Raw genomic sequence first — 22,240 nt, 5'->3', positions numbered from 1 at the left:
TGTTTCACCATAAATACATGCTTTCTGCGTGCTGGTGCCCTTTTACAGTACTACATATGTGGAGGTCTGTTCATAACAGTCTTTCTCCTCTGACTGACCTTGTTTTCTTTGTTTAATATCAACTGATGGATGTAACTTTACTGTATTTTGATATAATTAAAAAAATATGATAAAACAATAAAACTGCTCATACAAAGATCAATACATAAAGCCCACAAATAAACTTAGTCTCTGTGCTTTGAGTGGAGTAGGGCACCTATATTTATCTGCTCTGAACGGGATTAAAAGTGCGACACTTTGGGCTTCAGCCAGGAACCCTTATATAAACTCTGGCAGGAGACCAGCAGTAGAGGGACACACCTGTACACCTGTAGTGGGAAACCCTGTCTTAATTACTCTCACGCGAGATTGAATCGGTATAAAACGTCTGAAACCTAACTTTTAAAAAGTAAAGCTTTTGGCTTTTACGCACAGGAGCGAAAACAAACGAAGTCCCTACATCAAATTAATCTTCCCAGATTTGTGAATGAAAATACGGATGCAGCTGATTTGTCTCCCTCTGCCCGCCGTACTGAGGTTTGACTCGTTTACCGGCTGGGAGGAAGGCGTCAATCTCCTCCTCCGGGCTTTTTCCTGACTGTGAAAGCAGCGCTCTCATTGAGCGCCAATGGGAAGGTGGAACAACAGGTAGGCGTCCTCTAACTGCGTCTGCGGCTCAGTCAGTCGCTGATTTTCGGGGAAACAAGTGGAGCCGAGCAGACAATGTGCTCTCCTGGGAATGAGACAGATCTTCTCCCAGTGGTTTCTTAATGGTTTGACAGTTTCTTGTGAGAGAAGACGAGCTGTTTTATTGTGACTTTCGGCCTCTTTCGGGCTCTTTCGGGCTGGGAAACACTACAGCGACAGAGTGAAGGGCTCTGTGGTTAATTGATTGGGAACATCTCAATGTGGATACAGCGCTGAAGGTAAGCGTGGCTGGCGGTGTGCGAGCAGCAGCCTCAATAGATAATACATCTTTAATCTAAGACATACTTTAAATATTGCACTCTTTATCAGGTTGCACTGAAAAAAAACAGAAGCTTCATGCATTTTTATCTCAAATCAAGTTGTGTCCTAGCAGCATTAATATTCCCCCTTGACATCTTGTGGTATCAGTTTGGTGTTGCATAATCCGAGGAGTGTAGCAATATCTTTGCCACCATGTGACTCACAACAATAACGCCTCCATCATATTCTTATGTAAGTTTCTGGTCTGATTTTAGATTCCTGCAGTCTTTAAAAAAAGTATGTAGTAAGACCAGGAACTGCAATGATTGGTAATTGTATCATTCAAGCTGCTTACTCTTTGGCACCAGTGTGTGATTCAAATCTCTTTGTCTCTCTCTCTGTCTGACAGAAACATTTCAAGATTAAGTAATTATGACTAAAGCTGCCTCTAAATAAGGGTTTTCCCTCCTCACAGCTGCCATATTGCCATCACCATTAAACTCCGTCCTTCTGGGATAAAGAGAGGACACAGTGAGACACAGCTGATCCGCAGAGGTCAGACGTTCTCTGACCCAGATCCCCTGCAGGAGGACATGGAGGTCCTGCGTAGGTCCTCTGTGTTTGCTGCAGAGGTCCTGGATGTATTTGACCGGTCGTTGACTGAGAAGGAGCTGGTGTCCCAGTCTAAAGCCTTGTGCAGAGACTACATACTGTCCAGACTCAACCAGAATGGACTCGGATGGTCCAAAACTGAACTCAACTTCTCTCCCTCAAATGCAGCGCTGGCTGAGGTGTCTTTGGTGCTTCTCTGTCTTGGTAAGAGAAACCAAAAAATGTGTTTTAAATAAGGCAAAAATTACATCTTTTATAGCAACCTTCAAGGGTCTAGTCGTTATTTCCTCCTGTACTTTTAACCTCATATATTCAGGAGAGGATAGCTCAAGTAAGATGAAGTGTCCACATTACAGTTGGTTCTTTGATTTCTTTCAGTTTGCCTCAGTTTGTTATTTGAAGTTGTCATTTAGGACGTATGTCTCAGTCTTAATATTTTAATATAAACATATAGTTTAAACATAATTCTTTAAACCAGATAAGATTCAGAGAGAGCATGCCCGAGCAACGGCTGCACAGCCCTCAGACTTTATTTATTTAAAGTATTTTATTTATAACTTGTATAGACAGAGGAGAGACGGCAGGACATGAGAGGGAGAGAGCAAGGGATGCTACAGAGGTTTCAGTCTGAGGACTGTGCAGTTGTCTGTATCTTAACTGTGAGTGAAAGACAGTGCAGACATTTTGAATTTGTTCTGTGTTTTTCATTTGGGTCTGGGTCTCATACACTGAGTGTTTTTGTAGTGTTTTGGATCACCATCTGGTTACATTAAGAAATCCTTTCTAAATTATGGATCCAAATATGTGCTAAATCATGTATTTGAGTTACTAAAACTAACAAATGGATGGAAGTGAAAACATACCTTCCTTGGTGGAGGTAATACCTACGGCAACATACAATAAAATGAGAGGACCAAATGATAAGTAAATTAAAGTCTTGTATTTGAGATTTTAAAAAGCTTTTTGAGTCCTCCTGGCAAAATACAGATTCAGTGTAACAGCGCTTGCACAGATTAATGAAACACTAAAAGACAAACTCTCAAAAGTTAAATTATTGAGTGCGTTTCCAGCAGCAGATTTAGATGAAACCTACATTTTATGTCCAAGACTTTAAAATTCAAAACTTAAATTCCATTCACAGGAAATGACACGCTCTCCAATCGAACCCAATATTGATCAGCTTTAGAGGAATCAATAAATTCTCATTATCTAACTAGTGAGAGCTGACTGTTCTGACGGTGATATGATCACTGCTCTTGGGTCTAAAAAGCCCGATTACTGCTTTCTTATCTACTTTTAGATAATGGTAGGCTGAGAATGGAGATGACTCAACAGAGCTGGAAAAAATAATTGATTCATTTGAAACTAGACCGAATAACTCTTTAGACTCGACTCTTAAAATGATTTCCACAAACTACTCTGTATATTTCACGCTGTGATGAGCTCAGGACTCACTTAAGACGGCAGCTAAAGTGCCCCTGAGTCTTTTTAAGAGACATACATGTGTTACTTTAACATCCTGACAGCTCTCCGCTAGAGGAGCAGAATAAATAGCTGGAATCAGTTGAATTACATGATAGTTTATATAACGTTTTACATCTTTTAAATCATTGGTTTAAACTGAATCTGTGTTTTGGTTTCTGTGTCATCCATTCACACTAACTGCTATCTCAGACTTTTTGATGCTTTTCTCTCTTGCTCTTTTTAAAAAAAAATTTTTTTAAATCTGCTCTCCCTCTGTTACCAAGGCGACGAGCTGGAGTGTATACAGCCCAGCTTGTACAGGAACGTGGCGCGGCAGCTCAACATTTCTGTTGCCATGGAGAGCATGGTTTCAGATGCCTTCATCGGCGTGGCAACAGAGATCTTCTCAACAGGTACACGGCTGTTGCTGAAGGTGATGATGATGGTTATGATTAGGATGTTTGCTGTTCGAGGTGGAAACTAAGCATGTAGTCTTCAGCCAAAGGAGATCTGCCAGCACAGGAAGTGATTTACACTTCCATGGTGTCTCAGGCTACCGATGGAAGTGATTAAACAGGTGTGCCTCTGCAGTTTCCATTGGGTTCTTTTGGCTGAGAGGTGCTTCCAGTGAGAGTGAGTGGGTGTGAATCATAACGTAGGTGGAGTGAGATCTAAAACACATAATTGCTCCTACAGCTATCTCGAGTCACTAAGTTTAGACACTTTCCATCCAATCTAACTGCTGATCGTGTGCTATGTAATTCCTTGAAAATCTTTGATGTAATTTTCTTTAATCATTATGTCTGAATCGCATACATGATCTTCTCTACTTCACAATTTTCTTTGTCTTTATTTAAATAACCAAGAACGTAACTGTGGATCTTTTGTGCCGTTATAAAAAAATCTCTTTAGACTAGGCTGTATGATCTGTCTTCTTGAAGGTTTCTGGACTTAATCTTGGTCTTTGCCACTTTTCATAACCCTTCTGGTCCAGTGTCGTGACCATATAGACTAGAAATCTGTTGTTTTGAGGACATTGTGAGGTGTTATAAAACCTTTTAGCCATGCAAGCAGCGAAACTCCAGGGACAGCGTTGTCTTTCTCCTATGACACTTGGGTCCAGACTGAAATATCTCAGCAACTTACCTGATGAATTATCATGACATGACGTTTGCATTTTTTGAGTGAAATGTCTCAACACCTGTTGAATAGATTGAATTGGATGAAATCTGGTACATTGATGTCCCCCACATGATAAATCGTAATCACTTTAATGATCGAGTGTAGTGTTTCCCGATTTTATAATTTATTAAACTTAGTGATATTTTATGGATATTTCATATTATTTTAAAACTGTACAATGAACCCGAATAGGGATCTCAGTAACTGAAAGAGGTTTGTGTAAAAAGAGTGATTTGGATGAATTTTGAGCAGATTATTTCCTGTTTAGGGAACTTTTTATACAATTCTGTCTGTATGATGCATCATTCTCAACAATCATACAGACTTGACAGGCTTCTTCTATTTTTAAGGATGATAAAGGTCTGACATGAGCATGTTAAAGATTTAGAAGATGGTAATGGACCTGTAATTGTATAGTGCCTTTCTAGTCTTCCGACCACTCAAAGCTTTTACACTACGTGTCACATTCACCCTTTCACACATATTCACTCAGTGATGGCAAAGTCCATCGAACAGAAACTAACATTCATACACATTCACACACCGATGCACGGCATCAGGAGCAATTTGGGGTTCAGTATCTTGCTCAAGGATACTTCAACATGTGGCACCAGGGGCTGGGGATCGAAACCACAACCTTCCGATTTAGGAATGACCCGCTCTGCCTCTGAGCCACAGCCGCCATAGATCCAGCATTCTGTGAAAGGTGACAGCTGCGTATATTTATGACACGTGCTGATCTGGAAATGTACGAAGGAAGCCTTACAAACATTTCCAGTAACAGTCGACGGTCGCTTTACTAAACTTTAATTTACACTCTTCTAACTGTAGCAATGTGATTTCCTGTTCATGTCACAATTAAACCTGATCGACTGTCCTGAGCGAATTGTGAGTGAATAATAAATAAGCAATTGAATGATTTCTGGTTAAATCCTTGTTCAGTCTAGGTCTTGAGAGAGATCAGTCGAGCTTTGTCTCAACTTGAATCGAGTCGTGTTAAGGCCCTTTTTTAGGCTTTAGGTCTAAACTTGTTTGTGCTGGCTCTTGGTTTTAAGTTGTCATGACAACAGATCTGTTTTGTATATTATTCAAAGGATCACTGACATTTTGAAGTATCCAAATAAAAAGAGTGACTATGTGTTCTGTATGAGCCTTCGGGATAGATTAGATGGTCTGACCGCAATGCGATGCACAACTAAAATTTGGCTCCTTTCCAGGAAAGATCAAAAACAGACTCGCTTGATATAATTTTCATGCCTGTGCTCTGGCAAAGCTTTCGCTTGTTTGGACGTCACAGGGGTGCAATTTTTGGAAACGGCGTGGGATTCCTGCTGAAGAATAACAAACTGGTGAACCCAGGCTGCCCCAGCCTTCTGGGATGGGTTGAAACCTGGATATAAATAGAAAAGTGCATCTAAGATTGTTTTTCTTGCTGTCCGGAATTTGTTTTATAACTACTTTAGCTTTTTATTTTTTACATTCCTTCACAGAGGAATGATAAGTCCAGTGACCACATCATACTTTTTTTTGGAGGCGGTTTAACAGCCATCTGTACTGTGGTCTTCCTCAGTAAAATCAACATGGCTTGTCTCTCCTCCATCTATCTTTGCCTGCCTCCCACTTCTGTTCTTTCTCTTTCCGTCCTCCTCTCCTCCAGCTTTATCCCTGACAATCTTGTCTCTATTCTTGGCCTGCTTCTCAGTAGGGAGTGAGACGTGACGTACTCTGACAGCTTCCGTGGACAGTTATCTCATTTAAGCTTGCCCAGAGCACTATCCCCTTATAGCCACAGTCAGCCACTGTAGGTCAGCTCTGAGGAACAGTTATGACAATGCAAGCCGGCCTAAGGAGGCTAATGCCATTAGGCCCTGCACTCCATCACTGATGGTCGTTTTAACAATCCCTACTGCTCTGAAACCTATACCTGGAAAGGGCCGGATGCCCTTAATTATCAGACTGGATTGAGGACAAAGAATCTGCCCTTTTCCAGATTTATGACTCTCGATTGCTTCTTTGTGGTGAATGCAAAATTAATTTTTTGAACCTTTTGCCCTCCTCACTGTAACCGCGTCAGTGTTCACCCACCACTCGCCAAAGGCGAAAAAAACCACAGTCGCACCCTCTTTAATTTACAACTGGCACAGTAAGACGTGTTATCAGCTACATTAACACAAATGCAGGTTTGTTGACTTAAACCTGATATTTACAGTTTATTTCAGTACAAGGTCCACCGGCTGCCCCACATGCTTCACTCCAGGTCACAGAACATGAAACAGACTGTAAGGAAAGAGAAACCATAGAGGAGATTGGTGTTAATGCCACGAGAGCAGGAAAGGAGTGTTTATGTTGGGATAAATATGGCAGTTTATTGATTCTGGTCAGGAAATTCTGTCCGCTTGGAGGCTTGACTCATGTCTTCTGGATAAAGTGTGATTTTCTTTTTTGCTTCTCACTTATCAAACAACTGCTCTGTGACTGAGAGACAGAATCAATATCAGCTTGAATTACTGAAGCTTAAACATTCTCTCATCCAAATATGTTTTAAAGCATATAAAAATATCAGCTTTGACTAATAATTTGTATCTAATTGCTTTTTTTTAGTTATGTAAATTAAATTAATTATGTTATTGTGGCAACTTAGTAAAGTATTGAATACAAATATCTTAATCTTTATTTTTTTTCCAAATCTTAGGACATTTTGCCTAATACATGTCTTTTTTCATTGAACTTAAAGGTCCAGTGTGTAACATTTAGGAGGATTAGGGCAAGAAATGGAATATAATATTCCTAGGTATGTTTGTGTTTTTTGTATTAGTGTATAATCACCTGAAAGTAAGAAAAATTTTGTTTTTGTTACACAATGAGCTGCTTATATCTACAGAGGGAGTGGGTTGCCTTCCATAGAGGCCACTATTTCTACAGTCGACCAGAACAGGCAAACCAAGGGTTTTTTTTAGGGGTTTTGTGGCTACCGCAGTTTCTCCTGCATGCTTGAAAAGGGTGGAGTTGCATTTGACAGCATTTGATACCAAACTTGGGTGGCAACCATTGACAGTATATATAAGGTGGCAACATATTTGTGTAAGTTTGCATATTGGACCATGATTGGCACCAAACATGTGCTGCTCGTATGGACACGTCTAATATACAGATTGGGCTGAAACTAACAGTTATTCTCATTATCAGTAAATACAATAATTAATCACAGTTTTCCAATGCCCAAGATGACATCTTCAAATGTCTGTTTTTTTTTTACTGTATTCAGTTTAGAATAATAAAAGAATAAGGAAACTAGAAAATATTTACATTTGAGAAGCTGTAAACAGATAATTTTGGCATTTTTTCATCAAAGCGATAGAAATCAAATATAATCATCGAAATAGTTGGAGAGAAATGTTCTACTCCTTAATCTAAACGGAGAGAAACTTCAGCAGATGAATTTGAAAACAGCTTCTGCACAGTGAAGCAACAATAAGTAAAACACATTTTTGAGCTTGTACATCTATCGATAGACATAATAAAGTCATGAAACATAACCCTGTGATGTCTCTTTCTCTCTGTAGGTATAACGTGGGGTAAGGTGGTATCCATGTACGCAGTCGCCGGAGCTCTGGCAGTGGATTGTGTTAGACAAGGACATCCAACCACTGTTCATATCTTAGTGGACAGTTTGGGTCAGTTTGTCCGCAAGTTTCTGGTTCACTGGCTGAAGAGACGGGGAGGATGGGTGAGTGGCCGCTGCTGTACGTGCTGATGCTTATGAGCTGTATGTGAAGAACAGATTTTTATATGATTAATGCCGCTGGAAATGTGACATTTAAACAAGCTGACATTTGAGATGACGAGAGAGAAAATAACCACAGACAACAAACTTGTCTATGACATTTCTCTTGCTGAAACTAGATGATGAAATGATCCTGTAATCTTGTTTATGGATCAGACCTCAGTTTGCTTTCATAAGCTCTGATGGTCGTTAGGTATGTGAATCTGATGGTAGCTTGCTCATACTGTAGCTTCCTGTTGGCTCAACTAATGAAAATGATTGCAGTGGTATATTTATTTCTTTATTTCTTTATTTTTAGGTGCAGCACTTAAGTTATTTTTATGCTTGACTCAAATAAGATTAGTTTATAAATCAGACATCAGACATAACTTTGAATGTGTTTGTTTGCTCAGTGATTTAAAAATAACAAGAAAGAATAACCTCATGTCTTGATCATTTTGGTGAATTTTATTTACAGCTAATAGCCTAATAAAACTACAGATGTGTTTTGGTGTGAAGCTTTCATCAAAGCATACAATATAATACATGAAATTCACCAAAATTAAACAATACATGAGGTTGTTCACCAGCTTTACTTTTTAATTAGTTTTTTTAATTTTCCACTGAAAAAACAGTTGAAATCATGATGTGAATCTTTTTTGGGTCTGTACCAAACAAAAATGTCAGAGCATCTCTTCAGAGTCACAGCACTTCATTATAATTATAATGTTTGGTCACATTTTACCTTTTTTGTTTTTTTAATTGCACCTTCTGCAGTTATGCAATTTTTATAATATTTTGATTAATTGTGCAGCCCTAGTTTCCTCCTCATGATAGTTGAACTGTATTTGTTTTGAAGGTCCAGTGTAAAACATTGAGGAGGATCTACTGGCAGAAATGGATTATAATATTAATAAGTGTGTTTTCATTATAAACACCTGAATATGGGAATCATTATGTTTTTGTTACTTTAGAAAGAGACATTTTTATCTAGAGATGTGGTAGGTTTCCTTACATGGTGTCCGCCATGTTACAGTAGCCCTGAATAGACAAACCAAACACTGGCTCTAGATGGGGCTTTTGCATTTTCCACAAGTTTTGCAGCCACCGTAGTTTCACTTCACAGCCCATAATATATATATATGTATTAATGTTAAACCTTGATGTTTCATTATTGTCTGATTTTTAAAATATCCATGTCCTTTTATCAGGCGGAGATCACAAAGTGTGTGGTGAAGAAGGATCTCACCCCCGAACACCACTGGCTATCCTCTACCATGGAGTCCCTGAAGTACTTCCTCACCACGATGTACATCTACATCATGAAAGAACCGTGAACGGCCGAGCCAGAGCGCACAGGAGGAGTCGTCGTCATTGTTGGATAGGAGATTAAAATCTCAGACTTGTCAATAAACGATGGAGTGGGGATGGTCACTGTGCTTGATGGGGACTGAGCCTGCCAGCAGATATCCATCTGTCGCTGAATGGCCATCAACAAATGTTTCATCAGCATCATGTTTGTGTTATCAGATAAGTCTGTAAGTGATTGCCCTTCATCCAAAGAGTAGTCACTGTGACATTTAAGAGCATAAATGGCAATGGAACAAGTTTGTGTCACTCCACCTCTTCTGCATATTTTCACACTGCTTACACCAGTGCAGTACACCAGGCTTCTCCAGTGTTGTGGCTGTAACGTATGACGGTGTTTCAGGTTGAATGTGAGCAACGGGAGGCTGTTTGCACTCCTGAGATAAAACAGTTCAATGCTTTCATGTGACGTTTGTCTCCAGAAATATACCTGAAGGAGAAATGATGGCGAAAGCCATGTTTGTAATGATAATTGATGCTCAGCTGGCTGGGTCTTAATAGATATCAGATGATGAAGAAAGGCGTTTCTCTCACGAGTGATTTTACACTTTAGAGACCGATGTCAGGTGGTATCAACTTCATGGGATCGATTTACATTATTGTAATTTACCAAAGCACAAATGGTGTCTCTTTCCAAATATGATCCAATATGTTGTGACCAATTTTGCAGTTTTAGACACTGTTGACCAAGAAATGTTGGGTCTAATTTTGCCCAATTTTGGCCAAAGACCTTAAGGACAGAAGAGTATGTGCTGCATCCACATATTTTGGTGGTACTGATTTCCTTTTTAACCTGTAAATAGCTTATTTATTTTTTTATTTTGATCAAGACTTTAACAATTGAAGCCACTGCAGTATAAAAAAACACCACTACAATGGCTCTTCAGGATGATTGTGTGGTATGTTTGATAGTTGTCACTAAGTATTAATTTATAAATGCGTGTCTGAATGTATTTTTTAATCCATAATAAACTTAAAATCTTCACCCATGTAGGCTACTCATGTTGATTTCATGATCATCTTTTCCACTGAGCTGGCAGTCTTGCAGCTTTTTTATGGGATAATCTTGACATCTCTTTATGAGTCGCAGGAGCTAAAGGGAAACCTGATAGATTACATAAAACAACACAATGCTATAGATAAAAAATTAAGTGAAGACAAAGAAACACAATATAGATGAAATAACTTTCATTTATTTTAATCATCTACCCGTATGCCACTGAACCTGTCGACTGAAAGACATAAAACAAACGTGGACATAATCACAGTAACACCCAATATGAAAACAACTCTGACTTCATTTTACACTCAAACACTCAAAAACAGTATTGACTCCTTACTTTAGCTTTTAATCTTAATATAATAGTGCAATGAAAGTTAAAGATAAGAGGACAACGTGCTTAACATTATTTAATCAGTGCTTTATGAGCTCTTGTAGCTATAAGATTAAATATCTGGACAATAAATATTAAGATAACGCAAGCACCCATACGCAACTGAGGCCATTAAGTGTAACAACATAATGGAAATGCATTATATGAATATGAAGAATAATGAAAGCTCCACAGGGACCCTTATTTTTTTAGATTAGGCAATGCCCCATTATTACTGTATGCATTATAACCCCAGTTTAAGCTTAAATTATTTTAACAGGTACTCTGATATGGCACCATCACTCCTTTACCATTATAGGATCCCACCAGTGCATAGCTGTACATGTGTTTACATAATCTGACTCATCTGTGATTATTGATCGAGCTTCTTTTAGCGACGTTTAAAATGTTTATGTACAAGAAGAATGCTAGCCTGCTGGGTCAAGATGCTCGACGGTAGGTGATGTGCAAGTGCTGCATCAGTGCCTGGCTGTCTGTTGCCATGGAAACTGTCTGCTCCAGCCTCCCATCTGGTCGCAGCTGAAACACTCTTGAAATCTGAAAGATGGAAAAGAGCAGGTGAGGAGACTGGCACAAAGGGAGCAAAAAAAAAAAAAGTTACTTTGATTTAAATAACTTCCAGAGAAAGGTTCTGTTGACTTTGTGGGAAGCATTTGATCTTAACGAATGAATTGAAGTAATTAATGCTGACGACGAATGCGTGATCAGAGATAATCTGTTTTACCTGCTGTACATGCGGCTCCCTGGCAAAAGAGATTCTGGCCACAGCCTGGCTCTGCAGGTTCAGCTGTTGCCCTGTCAGCTCTCCCTCCTCAATCTCCACCAGACCTGCACCAAAAGATAACCAAAGCGTAGACAAGACAGTACGCTAGCCATTAAAACTCATCACACTCACACTCTCACACACTCACACCCTTAAAAATATACATTGGAAATTGTTTTAAAGCCGTTTAAATCGTTAAATTCATGACCTACATTGCACAAAGACAGCAAAAGTAAGACAAAACAGAGATAAAGCGGTTTTGTTGTGTGTGTGTGTGTGTGTAATTGCCACATTCATGTTTCTGCATTGAGCTGTCACTGTGACCCTGAGTTACATTGACTATAACGAATGCAAAATACATTGAGAAAAACATTTTGCATATCCACATTAAGCAACTGATTCAACTACCTGAGTTCTGTGCCATGATGAATGCCACTCTGTTGGTTCCCGGCTGCATTCGAATGAAGCCACACTCCCTGTGCATCGGCTTCTTGCTCTCTGCGTGGAAGGCATTGAACCTGCAACAGTGAGGAATCAGCTGAAGTCTGTCAAACATGGTTTCTAAATAACAGGAATCAGGCATCAGAGTTTGAAATTCTAGTCTCGACAAAAGAGATAGATACTTTATTTATCCTGAGGGAAATTCAAGACCCTTAGAGTTAGTTTTACTTACCAGAAAATCTAGTTTGGTTACATAAGAGTGACTAATACATCTAGTCACTGTTCTATAGTTAAATAAATAACACTCAGTGCTTTGTTCTATAATACTGAATTCAAATGTTCTGACTGGTGGACGGTTTGGTCTGGTATTTTTCAGCTTGTACCGTTTATATTGTGTCTTGTGCAGAGTAGATTTACAATAAAGTTGAATTAAAACCTCTTTTGTGAGATAATTCATGGCAGTGGGTAACAAAAACCACAAACAAACCAACTGTCAAAGCAAGGACCCGCCCTCTTAAAGATGAATGTACCTAAAATTGTTACTGTGATAAAGTTTAAAAGGGTAACACCCTCTGAAAACGTGGCTTTCGCTGACCCCCAGTGGTCAAACTTCTTAGCTTGCTGCAGTTCTGCACTGGTTTGCTCAATACCTGAGTAATCAGTGATGGGTGAGGTTACAGGTGTGACAAAGTTCACTTCTGACCACACCCATCAGCGATGCTGGGTATGGTCACAGGTGAAACTGGCTTGAAAGCCTACATAACTTACATAAAGTTGATGACTGGTTGTCCCACATGGCTGAAGTTCAGTGTTTCTGAGTAGTGGAAAGGTTTTATGGTAGGAAAACAGCCCTCCCCGGGTTCATCTGACTCCCAGGTACCCAGAAGCCAGTCTAGAGGGAGGAGGACTGGGTTCAACTCCACTGGAGGTAAAACACACAAAACAGTTATATTACTTTACATTAATAGGAAGTTTAGATTTATTATCAGAGAAGAAATTATTTAATATAATTTGAAGTAAATATCAGTAAAAAAAACAAAACATCTGGAATCATGCGACAGGACAATTTACGAGTCAGCTGACATTACAGAATAAATATCTTATCTAGTAGTAAATGTTATTAACTGGATAAAAGACATTGTGAAACAGCTCCGGTGTAACTAATAATCCACATTAACAATGGCTCTGTCCTATTCAACAATAGTCAACAATACCAGGACCCTGAAACTAAAACATGTCAAAATGCCTTCAATGAAAAAGGCCTATTCTGTACAAGAATATGGATATATAACCTTTAATTAAATCAGGTAATCTCATCAAGATCTCTTTTGTAAAAGAGACAGTAAATTAAAAAAAAAGACAAACAAACGCACCTGGACAAGACAAATAAATACACATACACACAATACACAGCCATACAAACTGAACCAACCAAGGTAACAATTTGACACGTCAGGAAAAAAAAGTGTTTGATTTAGTTTTTTTCTTTCATTTAAAAATCTTAATCTTTTATTCTGAGTTAAGTCTGTTATTGTGATATAGAGATTCAGAGTTTCTATCAAGGCCAATTAAAGTATCGGTCAATAATGGGAATGAGATTTATTTCATTATATTATTCTGATAAAGAATGATATACAATATATATCGTCAGTAATTATTATTATTTCTTTTGAATTCTTCATTTTGTTCTACTTTGTACTTTATGTTCTATGAAAGTCAACATATGTTTGTTAAGTTCTTGATTTACTTCACTAGAAAAAAAAAACAGATGAACATTTAAGGATCAGAACTGTTTGTTTTTGTTGTGTTAACAATAGTGACGTCAGATTTGTTTTGATCAGAGCTGTGAACCATTAAATTATCCTTTTTTGCCTTTTTTAACCTCCGGTGTGAATAAAAAATGTGTTTTTATTATCAGTAATCTAGATGCTATCGGACATGAGAAGCAGAGCATTATTGGTAATTGTATTGGCTGGGGGGGATAAAATAAATTTGTACAATAAATCTAATTTGTCACTTTTACGTAAAGCACTTTTTAATGCATGAATTGTGCTACAGAAATAACGTGTATTATTATTATTATTATTATTATTATTATTATTCATTATTATCATCCATCATCATCATCATCATCAAAACATTGCCTCACAGTTGGGTAACCGAAGGTTGGTGCCTCATACATCTAATGTTGGCTTTATATAAACAGCCAATGGTACACCCCGTATACTGTCAATGGTACACCCCCATACACTGTCAATGGTGCACCCCCATACACTGTCAATGGTACACCCCCATACACTGTCAATGGTGCACCCCCATACACTGTCAATGGTACACCCCCATATACTGTCAATGGTACACTCCCAGTTCTTGCAGCAGCAGTGAGGCAGAAAATCCACATTCACCATCTTTCGACAGTAGGTGGCAGTAATGCTACAGTATGCTCCACAAGAAGAAGAACACAGAAAAAACACAGAGGAAGGTGACTGTTTGACATCGCACTCTCTTATAAAATCGAAACTCTGCAGACAAGACACCATTGAGTATCGATCCGCCGATCATAAATATTAGGATTCATTCTTTGACAGATAACAGAGAGCGGAGTCTGTCCGGTTGCAACGTGTTTACTATCACACAAACTAACGTTAGCTAAAATTAGCTAGCTTTCGTTTTCAAGGATAAAATCATAGGTTACACCATATTTCTCAACTGTGGGCTTAAGTTGGATCTGAAAATGTCTAAAGACAGTGTTACAGACAGTTTCCGTTTGTACGTTAATCATCATCCTACCTGTGTGATTCATAGGACACGCCATTGATCAATCAAACTGCAGTCCAGTGAGAATAAATAATATTCGGCCGGTAAAGTTAAAAGCTACAATGTCACTAAATTTATACACTGCGGCTGCGTGGATCTAGTGACGTACCATAGAAAGGAATCATGGGAAATGTAGTTTACACAGTTAAAGCCTTAAATGTATGTAAAATGAACCTTAAATAAATCAAAGTGGACCCTTTCTGAATGAGTTGGCACACACACTGAGGAAGGAGAAGTGTTTGATAAAATAAAGCACACTTTATTGACATCTTTCAGTGCACGAAGCGTGGGCCATACGACAATATATGCTCCTTTATTTCAAAACTAGTCTACTTATACACGAGAGGCACGTGGCCTGTGTTTTATAAAGTCACTGCAGTGAAAAGCAAAGAAAAAATCCTGAAATGCATGCACTGTTCCAGGTGTCCTGCATCACTTTTTATTCTGAGGATCTGGTCCCCTAAGCCTTGCTCTTTTTGCAGTTCTTGAGAGCGTCTGCCAGGGCATTCAGTGCCATGTCAGCATTAGTCTTCTCGCAGTTGTATCCCATCAATCCAATCCTCATCACCTAATGAAAAGAGAGGTGGAAAGTACATTGAATGAGAGCCTGTAGTGACTCAGCAGCATTATTCAGAGAGCTGTAAAAACACCAGACTGATGAGATTGCTCTTGTTATAACTGTTGAAAGTGGTTTAGTCTGGGTGTCTGGTTTAATTATTTCTTATGTAAACACACTTGTTTGTATATTGTAACCTGGAATATTTCCCTGTTTATTTTAAAACACCCACCGCTGTTAAGATAATGAGACTGAAGGTCACATCTAGAATAGCCACCATAAAGGTCTGCAACCATATACGGCAAAAGGCATAAATGTGTCCACTGTACAACTCACCATGCCGATGGAAGGGCCCAGGCCTCCTGTCATCTCCATCTGGTGGTGTTTCATGATGTAGGCCAGCAGCTCCCTCCACTCGTAGCCATCGGGGATGGCAATGGTGGTGACGGAGGGAAGCCTCAAGTCCTGCAGGACATGTGACGAAATGACTGTGGTCACGACATTGCAACACCAATGGGGAACGTAATGTGTAACATAAACAATCCTACAGACTCTGATACTGATTATTTGTGTGTATTTTAGATTTATATTCTATATTAGAGTTTTGTTTCTTGCGGGTAACCCCTTTGTTGTCCTTCTGCACATAAGACTTTATGTCTGTCTCACCCTTTCAGGGATGAAAAGCTTGAGGCCCAAGTCCTCCAGTCCTCTGTACAGGTAGGCTGCCACCTCCTTGTGTTTCTTCCAGGACTCCTCCAGCCCCTAGAGGGAGACAAAGATCAGTGGAGTTATGTGATAATCAGTCAAGCAGTTAGAAGAGGGCAATGCCAACACTGTCAACACAAAACTACTGCACTATTCAGATTAATAGAGCTATGTCCATTTTCTAGCACAATGAAAACACTGCTTCTTCCTCACTTTAAACGTAAAGGTGGTTTGAAGTTGATATAATGCTGCCAATATAAGTGATTGGCAAAATAAAAGTCTGTTAGGCCTCATAAATAATGTGGTGAGTGCACAGCCTACAGTTTGTCCCTGTAACTCTCTGCTGTAATATAAAGAGAGTGCATAAAGATGATTTTGACAAATATATTGTAAACATGGGCAGTCAGACGTTATAAATATTCTGGTCTTACTCAGATCTAGGAGGGTTCTGGGGCTCCCAGTTTACGGCAACTATATGCAATATTTAACAAACCAGTTTATATAATAAAGTGCCTAAAAATCTGTACATAATTTGGGAAAAACAAAATAATTATCCTCTAGCTGTTTGTATCTAACTGTTCTTCGACTGTCTTCATCATTTTGATACCAGGACTCAATAAATAATGAAGATGAATAATTTTCACAAAAGAGGCCAAAATTATCTGGCATTATTTTTAAGTTACATAACAGCATTTACTATGGTGGAGTAGAGTTCACAAAATTAATGTTTATTTTGTTATGTCCAATATCCATAAGATAGTTAGCCAGCTAGTTTGCTCACTGAGGTGACAAAACTGAATGAAACACGACACACATGAGACAATAGGTGGATCTATGTATATTGATATTTCCCCTCAATAATAGAAGTTTAGCTCCGGTCCAGTCAGAAGGGCTGAGGGGAAATGATACATAATTGAAGTTATTTTAAAAGCCTGAATGATTTGAAGCTTTTGAGAAAACATTCAGGGCTGGAACTTCCTGCTCTGCCCCTGATTGTAAATGTGAATAATTGTAAACAAAGATAAGATAGATAAGTCTAGAGGTTGTGAATGTCTTTCAGTAAAATAACCATAAAGTGGTGAAATGTTCCTTTACCCTCTCAGCAAGAATTGCCAGACTCTCTCTCAGGGCGAAAAATCCGGACACTGGACCAGTGTGGTGGTATCTAAAACCCAGAGCACACGTGATCGGATGTTATTCGTATACCAAACACTGTTGTTATACATTGATATGAAGCGTTCCAGAACAATGAAATGCCTGAAAATATGTTTTATTCTAATTTTACTGTCTGTATCACCCACAATCAGCAGTTAAAGTATGTTGGTGGTATGAAGAGAGTAACTAATAATAAATAATACTTACAATCTGGCTGGTTTGCCATCACAGCCCCAGTAGTTTGACAAATGTGTCATATCGAAGAGGTAGGATACTGGTTTTGTTTTCCTGTTAAACATCTTGTGGCTGTGAGAGGAAGAAAAGCTGGCTTTAATGACTTTTTGGTCTCATTTATAATGCAGTTGTAACAATTTATGACTCATATTTGGAAACATGCACAAACAGCCCACAGAGTCCCTCCTTACCATGCTCTCTCATTAAAGGAGATGGGTGCTGTGCCAGGAGGTGCATTCAGAGCCTTCTGAGAACCCGTGTACAGGATGTCAATATCTGGGGGCATAAGAGGCAGATTATATCACACACAAGCACGTGGTAGCAGGCAGTGGAATTTAATCCTTCATCATTGTCTTACTTTGCTTGTCCATAAAGATTGGTGCTGCACCAAGAGATGCAACTGTGTCAACCAGGAAGAGGCAGTTATGTCTGTTGGAGATATGACGGGAAGCAGTGAGACATATTACATCACATTAAATGAAATTGTTAATTATTTCTGCTGTTTAAGGCTCACTTTCTGCAGATGTCTCCAATGCCATCCACTGGGTGACAGAGGCCAGCAGAGGACTCTCCATGTGTGAGGAAAAACAGGACAGGCTTGTGCTTTTCTACGGCCTACAGAGAGACGTAAAAAGGAGTTTAGTCACTTATGTGCTCTTGTTAATGACAGTGTAACTGTAACAGTCCTGTATTCAGCATAATAGTTAAGAGATTGTGCCTACCTGTTCAATTTCCTTATTGCTGAAATATCCTCCAGGTGTTTTTACCATTCTATGTACATTAGCACCTAAAGATTAAAAACGTGCGATCAGTAATAGATAGATAGATAGATAGATAGATAGATAGATAGATAGATAGATAGATAGATAGATATCCCAGTCACTGTAAATGTGCTTTGGAGACCCAATGGATGCGTGCGTAAAAACCGTGCGTAAAGACGTACCCATTCTTTCTGCGATTTCTGCAACGCGCTCTCCCCAGATTCCGTTGACGGCGACGAGCACGCTCTCTCCGGGCTCCACCGTATTGAACACGGCACACTCCATGGCCGCGTGCCCGGAGCCGCTCATAGATATCGTCATGTTGTTCTCCGTCTGAAAGGCGTACTGGATCCCTCGTTTGATATCATTCATGATCTGAGAAACACAATGACAATGTGAAGATTTTTGTTTATAATTTTTTTTAATAGGTATTTTCATTAATTACTTTTAGTGGTTTCAGTGGGTGGATACACTGTAGCCCGTGCGCAATTACGCACAAACTATTGATCTCATATAAATATTTATTTTTTCTGTTTATTATAAAATCTGAAAAAAGTAGAACATTGAATTGTTAAAATGAATAGTTGGAGTACTACAATCAACTTCAAATGTTTGATCTAATTGGAAAAATATTTAGCTAAATCTATTAAAGCAAAATTAATATTACTATTATCTTATAAGTTAAATGTAATAGGCTGATAAACTACTTACTAAGTTAATATTTCCTGTATTCCAAGTTTTATTTGACTAGTAGTAAAAGACGAAATGGATCAATGCCTCTAAACTACCCAAGTTCAGTACTTGAGTAAAAATGCTTATTTCCACCTTTAAGTAATTAGAATCCAGTAAATAATAAAGTAATAATTAGTCTGCGTTTGAATCAAAGTGTTTACCTCATACATTTCTGGATGCAGGTGACCAATAATCGGTTTGGCACCTACAGCTAAGATACGAGGAGGAACGTTTGAGGGTCCCGGTCCGAACAGGTATCGCAGTGGAGCTTCCAGCGGCCGGAGCATGCATGCCGGCGGCGGGATGGTAACGGAGGACATGGAGCGGTCCAGTCGCTGCAGCAGGGGCGCGCTCCTTGATGCCAGCGGACTGTCGAGGGCCGCTGCTGCCTGCTGGGCGAGGAGCGCGCTGCGGCTGAACAAAGCCCGCTGCATCACGGCTGGTGGCCTGGTTCCTGAGAAGAACTGCACCGAGTGAGACGGAGAGACTGAATCTGACTGCGAGTTTTGGGTGAAGATTTAAGACAAACAGGTCTTTGACCTGTTGGCCACGGGGCGGTGTGCCTCACCGTGTGTGCGCCCACCCAACCCAACCCAACCCTTGACTTCCAATAGGAGACACAATGGCAAACCAGGTTATTAAATGGAAACACGTTTGTGTGAGATTGTTATCTGCAACTGGCGCAAACATTTCAATGTGTAAAAGTTTAACTTGTAAATTAAAAAATACTCAAATAGCTTCTGAGCAGGTGGTTATCAAGGCCTATTTCCCATTTGGACTATCAAGTGGAAATATACAAAACAAACCATGTTGAATTATTTTATTATTTAGACAATACAGAGCCCACACTTCAAATGCGACAAGGACGACTTTTTCCAAGCCAGTATTTGAATTTAATTTCTTCCCCCAAATGCAAAGACTCTCTTGGATCGACCAGGACTGGTTTCTGTGACTCATTATTGGTCTGGACTCATAACACCTGACTCTTGAACTCTTGGGGAGAAGTGAGGACCTGTACTTGGCAGCTGAGAACCGGTTCAGGTCAGTTTGCAGGTGGTTTGTTGGTTTTGTCTGCACTTCCAGTCACGCAGCAACACTGGGTTTGTAAAGAGGAGTCTCCTCTCAGAGAGCCAATCTGCTCTCTCAGAGGAGGGGGGCAGCCACACACACACACACACACACACACACACACACACACACACACACACACATAACACACACACACACACACACACACACACACACACACACACACACACACACTAATACACACAGAGAGACATGATAATACACACGTGTGTTTTCTTGTTTCAAATGTTTTTCAAATGTATTTCCATACAAAATGTCACATGGCTCAAATTTTTTTTTATCTACATAGGAAAGGGAGATGGAATAGAAATTATTGATTAAGATTGATAAAGTTGAAACATTGATGCACATCAGAATGGATCTCAAATTTGATTGACAGCTAAACTTAACAAAAACAACTATTTTTTCTCAATTCAAATTAGAGATAGAGGATTACAGTAGTGGTTTTGTATCATGGAAATAATTTAAAACCCTGTCCTTGTTTTATAAATTTTAGTGCAACATGTTTACAGAACTGTCCAGTGCCAGTGGTGTGACCATATTGTTAATGGTGCAAGAGTTGTTTTGCCTTGTAATAATCCAAACAAAACCGGTCAGGGAAGAGTTGTCTCAGGATCAAACTGATGCCACACAACCAGTTTTAGTTAATGTCAGCTGTTTCTGTGAATGTAGGAAAAGTTATTAAGTATGATCAGGTTTTTAAGGATGTTAAAGATTTAAATAGGTCAAAATGACAAACCGTTCAGATCAAACATTTACATGAACTGTACATTATGTGTTATGTTAGAGATAACATTTTAGATAAGATTCCTTCTGACAAAAGTTAAGTTGCACCATACATTTAAGACATTGTATTTATTCTTTGCCTTTTGTCAGTAATTGATTGGAATCTGAACCTATATTAAACTGTTTTGACACAACAGGACTGCCAGAGGGTGCCCCAGTCTGAGTCGGACTGGGTAAATAATTACACCGCTGATAAATAAATCTCATTGGCCTTTGCACTGGACACAACACTGAAAATCTACCCAAACAGAGCAAGAGGAGGAGCTGTGGAGGAATGGATGGACAGAGAGAGAGAGAGAGAGAGAGAGAGAGAGAGAGAGAGAGAGAGAGAGAGAGAGAGAGAGAAAGGCATGTATATAGGTTCATCCACAGGGGGCGTCCTAAAGCTTTCAGTAGTGAGGACATAAACATTCAGCCTCAAAGTGAGACATTACAAGGTCAATTCAACCAATCTCATCCTAGTTCAAATGACATAATTATGCTTTTAATTGATTTATTTTAAATTAAAATCAAGATTTAAATCTCAGAATTTCATATATATAAATTTCTACAATTGAATAATTTATTTATAAAATTCTGAAAAGTAAATAAGAATTAAGTATGGACTACACCCAACTTTTCATAGATTTTATTTTTATATATTAAACACCAAATATAGTCGACATATTATCTGACATTCTTCATACTTATTAATCATCGTTTCATTAGTGAACCTTCCACATGGTGTCACTATTGATGCTTTAGAAATGGACACTGTGGATGATGATGATACTTGAACCAGCAGTCAGTTTTTAAGTAAACATCCACATTTTTGGGTTGAACTCAGAAAGTGCATCTTTATTTTATAATGTTATCACAGTGCTATTGTGGCAGAGTAAGATATACTAAATCAGAGTCAGTTAACCAAACAGCTCGAATCCTGATCGTCTGAGTGAGAACCAACATTTCAACACCTCAGAGCTCTTCACCAAACAATCTCAAGGTCCACTCAGTCCTTTTGTTCATTAGCTTTCAACTGTATCAGGTAGTTATGAGCTGCTCAGTTGTCATTGAACATAAAGGTTTAATTTTTAAAGCCAACTATAGTCAGATGGTAACATGATGAGGGGTGGGCTGTTGCTGTTGCCCCCTGGCTGCTACCCTGTGCATAATCTGTTACCTTCATGTTCTCATTAAGGGCTGGGGTTAAAACTTAATTTGTGTTAGTTTGTGGTAATTTCACTAAACATAATTGTATTAAGGATAATGCAGCATGTGAGCACAACCTGAACTGAACAACAAAACTAGATTGTGATGATTCCATGGACACAGCATTACGCAGGACTGCCTCATTGATGTGTTTAGACATTTACACAAAGTCTGCTGGAACAACAATGTTTGTCTGATATGTTTTTTCCACAGAACAGAATAATTTCCACATTAAAACCCTTT

The 22,240-nt window shown here is 39.0% G+C and overlaps 3 protein-coding genes across 3 annotated transcripts; 1 reads left to right on the top strand and 2 right to left on the bottom strand.

The window, feature by feature from the left end:
- Positions 1-621: 621 nt before the first annotated feature.
- On the top strand, positions 622-10,365 carry bokb (BCL2 family apoptosis regulator BOK b). The gene is made up of 5 exons (XM_051406537.1): positions 622-965; positions 1,463-1,803; positions 3,348-3,476; positions 7,809-7,972; positions 9,220-10,365. The coding sequence occupies exons 2-5, from the start codon at positions 1,581-1,583 to the stop codon at positions 9,343-9,345; spliced, it is 642 nt and encodes a 213-aa protein (XP_051262497.1). The 5' UTR covers positions 622-965; positions 1,463-1,580; the 3' UTR covers positions 9,346-10,365.
- Positions 10,366-10,549: 184 nt separating this feature from the next.
- Positions 10,550-14,867, bottom strand: thap4 (THAP domain containing 4). The gene is made up of 5 exons (XM_051405321.1): positions 14,765-14,867; positions 12,743-12,896; positions 11,942-12,051; positions 11,495-11,598; positions 10,550-11,307 (listed from the first exon to the last, which is right to left on the bottom strand). Exons 1-5 carry the CDS (start codon positions 14,787-14,789, stop codon positions 11,191-11,193), a joined length of 510 nt encoding a protein of 169 aa, XP_051261281.1. The 5' UTR covers positions 14,790-14,867; the 3' UTR covers positions 10,550-11,190.
- Positions 14,868-15,029: 162 nt separating this feature from the next.
- On the bottom strand, positions 15,030-19,436 carry agxtb (alanine--glyoxylate and serine--pyruvate aminotransferase b). Its single transcript, XM_051405308.1, has 11 exons — positions 19,096-19,436; positions 18,385-18,577; positions 18,164-18,228; positions 17,956-18,056; positions 17,800-17,870; positions 17,633-17,717; positions 17,415-17,513; positions 17,148-17,217; positions 16,014-16,109; positions 15,684-15,812; positions 15,030-15,359 (listed from the first exon to the last, which is right to left on the bottom strand). Exons 1-11 carry the CDS (start codon positions 19,366-19,368, stop codon positions 15,252-15,254), a joined length of 1,290 nt encoding a protein of 429 aa, XP_051261268.1. The 5' UTR covers positions 19,369-19,436; the 3' UTR covers positions 15,030-15,251.
- Positions 19,437-22,240: the final 2,804 nt, after the last annotated feature.

This window comes from Dicentrarchus labrax, unplaced genomic scaffold (assembly GCF_905237075.1).
Source record: "Dicentrarchus labrax unplaced genomic scaffold, dlabrax2021, whole genome shotgun sequence".
NCBI classification, from domain to species: Eukaryota; Metazoa; Chordata; class Actinopteri; family Moronidae; genus Dicentrarchus; species Dicentrarchus labrax.
Note: the sequence above shows the minus strand (reverse complement) of the source record. Positions and strands in the feature narration are given on the sequence as shown.